The sequence below is a fragment of the Palaemon carinicauda genome, chromosome 22 (genome assembly GCF_036898095.1).
Source record: "Palaemon carinicauda isolate YSFRI2023 chromosome 22, ASM3689809v2, whole genome shotgun sequence".
Lineage (NCBI taxonomy): Eukaryota > Metazoa > Arthropoda > Malacostraca > Decapoda > Palaemonidae > Palaemon > Palaemon carinicauda.
In genome coordinates this window covers 88,933,676-88,941,175 of record NC_090746.1, presented here as the reverse complement: position 1 = coordinate 88,941,175, position 7,500 = coordinate 88,933,676, and the positions used below count along the sequence as shown (strand labels likewise).

The following is a 7,500-nucleotide window of genomic DNA, read 5'->3' as shown; positions in this document are numbered from 1 at the left end:
AAGAGTATAGAGAGAGAAATTTATTACGAAAAAACTTTTTGTTTCTAAGCTTCATTGAAAGTATATATGCATATATCTGTGTGTATATATGCTATATGTATATATACATACAAATTTATATATACATATATATGTATATGAAGATATAAAAATAAGTATATATATATATATATATATATATATATATATATATATATATATATTTATATATATATACATGTGTGTGTTGTATGTGTGTTTAATATGTATACAAATAAATATTGAAAATTTCACATTTAGTTTTCTCTATTTATTGATAAGGGAGTAAACCTATCCCAGAATTGTTTAACAATATTTAGGAAGTAGGATGATTTTAACATTGGTAACCAGCTATTGTAATAACCACATAGCAAATCGACTGTGATAACCATGTTTTGGATTTATGGCGCTTAAGTATCGGTGCTTAAATATTACTGTTCTGTTATCTTGCGTTCAATTTTCTGTGTTCATTTGTCAGCTCTCATTTGTAATGTTCTGATATATATATATATATATATATATATATATATATATATATATATATATATGTATATATATATATATATATATATATATATATATATATATATATATATATGTATATATATATATATATATATATATATATACATATATATATACATGCATACATACAATATGTATACATATATATATACGTTAAAATACACAATTTTCCGTGTGTTTATGATAAATAACATAACCCACAATGTATGAAAATTGAAATTTATTTATCGAAGGGACCATCTCCCTTCCGTTTCTGAAGAGGAAGGGAGATGGTACATTCGAAAGCTAGATAAATTTTAATTTTCATACAGTGTGGGTTATTATATATATATATATATATATATATATATATATATATTTATATATATATATATATATATATATATATATGTATGTATATATATATATATATATATATATATATATATATATATGTATATATATTTATATATATATACTGTATATATATACTGTATATATACAGTGTATATATATATATATATATATATATATATATATATATATATATATATATTTATTTATATATATATATGTATATACGTGTGTGTGTCTGTATGTGTGTTTGTTTTTGTGTAGGTGTTTCTATGCAAGTGCATGTATGTGATTTTGTTTTACAGCAACATAAAGCACTGCGTACTTACTTGTTACATTTCTCTGACTGCGATTGAAGTAGACGAAAAATGTGCTGTCATTAAAAGGCACCAGAATAGAGGCCATATCATCCTCCTCTTCCATTGTGAGATCAATTATAGACGCCATTCTTTTATAGAAATGTTTTCGCTGAGCTTCAAGTATTTGATGGTTAAGAGGTACTCGTGAGTGAACGATGTTACTCAGCCGTTTTCATTTTTTTATGTTTTTGTGTTTTATTGTTGTCTCTAGATCACTTTCCTTATTTCTTATCTTGCTTTATTTCCCTCGAGTGTTTCCGGAAAATATCTAATAGTAATATAATCAGTCTTTTGCTTTATGCACCAATTAATCCTTCGATATACCTTCCTGTCGTTTTTCTCGTAAGTTAAAAAGAAGGAAATAATTTCAATTTGATCTACTTCTCAAAGTCAAATTCTAATTCTTTTACACAAAAATAACAATTATAAACAGACTTTTGCCTACGCACCAGTTACTCTTTTGTTATACTTTCCTATAGCTTTCCTCGTAAACTAAAATGAGGGCAATAATTTCAGTTTGATTTAAATAGGTCAATTTTTTCATGTTTTTCTTTTTGTACACATTAGATCTCTCCTTAGATACGTAGACTGAAAGAAATTGAAATCGGGATATCCAAGAAGGAGGGAAGGAATCCTTTCAACCAGCCACTTTGGAGAAGACTGAAAGGTTCGTCCTCGAATCGCGTGAAGGATCTTACGTCTTACGTAAGAGTGAGGACAATTGAAGATAAACGCACTTTATTGACCTCAAAGTAAAAGAGGAAGAAGACTAAGGGAAATAGAAGAAAATGTAAATGGAAAGATGGAAAGAAAGATGCAAAAGCAGGAGAGGAATTACTAGAAATAACCTGGAAATAAAAGGAATAACAGTTGGAATAGAGGAAGATATAACGAAGAAAAGACATAAGAATTATTGATGAATAAAAGGATTCCAAAAAAGAATTATGGAAAAAAAATCTGAAACCTGTTCAAGATAGATTAAGCAGAAAATTAAGCAACAATTATTAATAACAGAGTTATCATTATTAAAAGCCAACAGGAATTGGTAAAATAATCATTTTGATAAAAAGAATATGTGTCGTATGCAGCAAAAGTCCTGCGACCCAATTTCAGTCATTCTAGTTTGAAAGTCACTGACTGGCAACTCTTACCTTCTTCACACTTCTAATGACGCTAGGTTACAACGACGTAACATTTTGCAACTTCGCTCAGTAAAAGACACATTCCAGTCAGCACGATTTTAAAGGTTTAATGCTAAATGTTTTATCAAAATATCTGGATTTTTATTAGAATGAACGCAGTATTTTTTTATTATGGTGTAAATGGAAAGAATGAATAATGAATTTGACTTCTTAGCAGCCATAGTAATTTATTTAACGTAATGAACATAACGGAAATGCGTTACTAACCAAAGAAGTTGCCTAATATATTAGACAGGCTCTGGAAGTTGAAAGTAAAAGTATGCAAGCTGTGCTGTCTGTGTAAGTGTAGGAGGTAACTAATGACAGTGAACTTTCTGCAGATTGCAGCGCTCTGCACTTACTCATCTAGTAATGTGACCACAATCATAGTGTTGTGGAGGGAGAAACCTGGAATCTGGAACCTGGTCCCTGGTCTTACCAGACGTCAGCTGAGTGTCACGGTGACTGGTGGCACTGACATCATAATCCTGGCATCCTTCAAATAATGGTTGGAGCTTCCCACCCAACTGCGGCCGGAAACTTAGCGTCGTGGAGGGAGGAACCTGGAATCTGGAACCTGGTCCCTGGTCTTACCAGATTTCAACTGGCAGTGTCACGGTGACTGGTGGCACTATCATCAACATCCAGGCAGCCTTAAAATAATAGTTGGAGCTTCCCACCCACCGGAAACTTCACCCCAAACTCCGAGAAGTATAATTGAGCTGCATTTCCCAAGATTTTCGAAAAAAAAGGCATAACCAATCATCTTGACATGCACGAAATGACAGTATAGAGAGCTAAATCCATACGATAAAGGGTAAAATTTGAAAAGCCATCCTACAGTTAGGAGACCTCGCTGTGTGCAAACTGCAGAAGAAAACGAGAGAGTTAACTAACTATAACCGAGCATCCGTTTTCATCATTATAGTACATAAGCCATCATAAGCCATTGCTTGCCATCCTTGGAGTTTATTCGTGAGGAAATATTTGTAATAAACCAGAAGACAATCTAGGCTCACATAATTAATCAGAATCTCTCTCTCTCTCTCTCTCTCTCTCTCTCTCTCTCTCTCTCTCTCTCTCTCTCTCTCTCTCTCTCTCTTCTCCTCTCTCTCTCTCTCTGCAAATAGTTGAAGATAAAGAAGAGGAAGAAGAAGAAATAGAAGAAGAAGAAGAAGAAAAAGAAGAAGAAGAGAACAATGAACAGGATATGTGTAAGGATGCAGAAGAAATCATTGATATAACCTATGATGCCATCCAACAACATACTTATGAAGAAATAAATTACCAGATGGAAACAAATAATAGACCCAAGAGACTCTACCCGGACCTACATAATTTTAGGGAAGAGCAAGAACAAGGAAAAATAGAAAAGAAGGATATAGTCTGCAATATGCTGAAAAGAGGGAATTGCAGATTTGGCGAAAGATGCTACTACAAGCATCCAAAGATATGACATAATTATGAAATATATGGTAAATGTGCGTATTTAGACGGATATGGAGACGAATGCAGAGATCTCCATCCAAAAATATGCAAAAACCTAAAAGAAGGAAAAGGATGCATTTACAACAAAAAATGTCGATATATGCATCCTGCAACCATGAATGAAAGTAAGAAAACTCAGCAAACTGAAAAGAAAAATGAAAGCAAAAAAAGAAACAAAAAAAGAAACAAAAAAGCAGGCCGTGTATATACCGCGCTTTGAACCAAGAGCCCCAAGATATGAGGCCTTTCAACCCAAACCGGCACATTTAGAGCCCAACTACAAAGAATGCATCTATAATGCCAGGGGTTGGTGCAGATATGGGGACAGTTGCAGGTATACACACACAAATAAATATGAAGGCGAAAGAGCAAATATAATAGAAAAGTTGGATTTTTTAATGGCAGAATTCCGGGAAATGAAGAAAAGAACATCAAATCAGAACAGGAAGGAAGCATGGGAGAATCCATATTATTACCAATATTAAATAATGGGGATGAAACACAAACCATAATAGTAATGAATGCACAGGGTTTAGTCACGAGTAACTCTAAAAGGAAATTAGAGTTCTTAGAAGAACTAACCCAAATTGAAAAAATAGATATATTAAATATAAGTGAAACATGGTATTCCCAAGAGACTGGCAGTGATGACCAGATAAAGGGTTTCCAAACTTATAGATCAGACAGAAAAAATAGGAATCAAGGGGGAACCGCAATATATGGAAGAGACATAAATCAAGGAAAAGTATGTGAAAAATACAGCAACACAGAATGTGAATTGATTGCGGTAGAATTTGAATTTGAAAAACTAATGAATATTGTAGTTTACAGACCCCCAAACACTAAGGAGTTTGACATAATAATAGAAAAAATAGATGATATATGTAGAAACCATAAAGAGTGGAATATACTCCTATCCGGAGATTTTAACTTTCCTTTCGTGGATTGGAAAGAACGGATAGAAGAAAGTGGTTGTATGTATACATATAAAAAAGATAGTAATAGTAGCGCAGAAGATAAGAGGCAATTTGAAAAGCTTCAAGATATGCTATTAGAACATAATATGCAACAAATAAACCACATTCCAACAAGAAAGGAAAATGTCCTAGATCTAGTATTTGTGAATGAGGTGAATTATGTTAAAGAAATAATAGTGTATAACACGGGAATTTCAGACCACAATGTCATAGAATTGATAGTTCATTCCAAAGCAAGTGATCACAGAATTAATAAAAGCACAAAACTTTGGGAAGGATATGGAAAATATAACTTTTACAGTAAGAATATAAAATGGTCAGAAATAAATGAAGAACTGAATAAAGAATGGAAAAATGTATTTATAAGTGATAATATACAGGTGAATACGGATATACTGTACAAAATACTGGAGAAAATTGTTGAAAAATATGTACCGAAAAAAAACAATAAACAAAAGACGTGCATACCAAGAGACAGAAGGATCTTATTTCAGAAAATTAAAAAGTGGAAGAAAAATCTTGCAAAAGAAAAAAAATGTGTGGAAAATGAAGGAAATAAAATGTAAGATAGAAAATGCAGAACAAAAGATTATACAGTCGAAAGAAAATGAAAAAAGGGACTTAGAAGAAAGGACACTTCAAAATATAAAAAGAAACCCCAAAGTACTTTACTCCTATGCAAAAAAGATGAATAAAAGGAGAATAGAAATAGGCCCTCTAAGAATTGAAGGACGGCTAACGAATGAAAAAAAGGAAATATGCAACATAATAGCAGAAAAATATAAGAGTGAGTTCACGCCAAGAATTGCGAATGAGAATAATGAAACAGAAATGAGAGAAGAAAATGTTGAATATCTAACGGATATAGATATTAATGAAGCAGATATTGTCACGGCTATAAACGAAATTAAAAATGGATCGGCAGCCGGACCAGATGGAGTTCCAGCGATTTTGTTAAAAAAAACTGCAAACACTATCGCGAAGCCACTTGCAATACTGCTAAGACAGAGTATAGATATGAGCGAGATATATGTTAAACATAAATTAGCTTATATAACCCCTATCTTCAAAAGTGGATCAAGACTAGAGGCAAGCAATTATAGACCTGTTAGTCTAACATCACATATTATGAAAGTGTATGAGAGGGTAATAAAAAAGAAAATAATGAACCATTTGGTCAAAAATAATTTGTTTAATATGGGTCAACACGGTTTCGTACCTGGAAAAAGTACACAGACCCAACTGATAGCTCACTATGAAAACATATACAATAATATGATAAATGAAAAAGACACAGATGTGATCTATCTAGATTTTGCAAAAGCCTTTGACAAGGTAGACCATAACATATTGGAGAAAAAAATGAGAAAGCATAATATTGTGGGAAAGATAGGAAAATGGGTAAAAGAATTCCTGCAAAACAGAAAACAGATAGTGGTTGCAAATGACGAGAAATCAGATGAAGCCCAGGTAATATCTGGTGTGCCCCAAGGTACGGTATTAGCTGCACTGCTATTTGTTATTATGATCTCAGACATAGACTGTGATGTTGAAAACTCCGTAGTGAGAAGTTTCGCCGATGACACAAGAATAAGTAGAGAAATTACTTGTGATGAAGATAGGAACTCACTACAAAGAGATCTAAACAAAATATATGAATGGGCGGAGATAAATAGGATGGTATTTAACTCCGATAAATTCGAATCAATAAATTATGGAAACAGAGAAGGAATGGTGTATGCATACAAGGGACCTAATAATGAGACAATCACAAACAAGGAAGCAATTAAAGACCTTGGTGTAATTTTAAATAGGAATATGTTATGCAACGACCAAATAGCAACACTGTTGGCTAAATGTAAAGCAAAAATGGGAATGTTATTCAGACACCTTAAAACAAGAAAAGCTGAACACATGATTATGCTTTACAAAACTTATGTGCGTAGTACACTCGAGTACTGCAATGTGATATGGTACCCACACTACCAAAAGGATATTGCGCAAATAGAGAGTGTACAAAGGTCCTATACTGCTAGAATAGAAGAAGTTAAGGACCTTGATTACTGGGAAAGACTGCAATTTTTAAAACTATACAGTCTAGAAAGGAGAAGAGAACGCTACATGATAATACAAGCATGGAAGCAAATAGAAGGAATTGCTGAAAACATCATGGAGCTTAAAGTATCAGAAAGAGCAAGCCGAGGTAGATTAATAGTACCAAAAAGCATTCCAGGTAAACTGAGAAAGGCGCACAGGACATTAATCCACTACGCACCAGCATCGATAATGCAGCGACTATTTAATGTGCTGCCAGCTCATCTAAGAAACATATCAGGAGTGAGCGTAGATGCGTTTAAAAATCAGCTCGATAAATACCTAAGATGCATCCCAGACCATCCAAGACTGGAAGATGCAAAATACACCGGAAGATGTATTAGCAACTCTCTGGTGGATATACGAGGTGCCTCACACTGAGGGACCTGGGGGAACCCAAACAAAAAAAATAAGGTAAGGCTCTCTCTCTCTCTCTCTCTCTCCTTAGTCCTTTTAAATGCATAAATACAATAGAGTTCATAAAGCTTATCTAAATGAAAAAAAAAGTCACTGCACTTAATTAAT

At 33.0% G+C, this 7,500-nt stretch overlaps 1 protein-coding gene across 4 annotated transcripts in view; it reads right to left on the bottom strand.

Annotated features, from left to right (window-relative positions):
• Nucleotides 1-1,431, bottom strand: part of Ptp36E (protein tyrosine phosphatase 36E) — a 208,800-nt gene extending 207,369 nt beyond the window's left edge. For all 4 annotated transcript variants that reach the window (XM_068346503.1, XM_068346505.1, XM_068346504.1 and 1 more), the window contains exon 1: nt 1,206-1,431. In XM_068346503.1, coding sequence (XP_068202604.1) covers nt 1,206-1,323 — 118 coding nt within the window. In that variant the 5' untranslated portion in view covers nt 1,324-1,431. The remainder of the gene's footprint in view (nt 1-1,205) is intronic.
• Between the last annotated feature and the right edge of the window lie 6,069 nt (nt 1,432-7,500).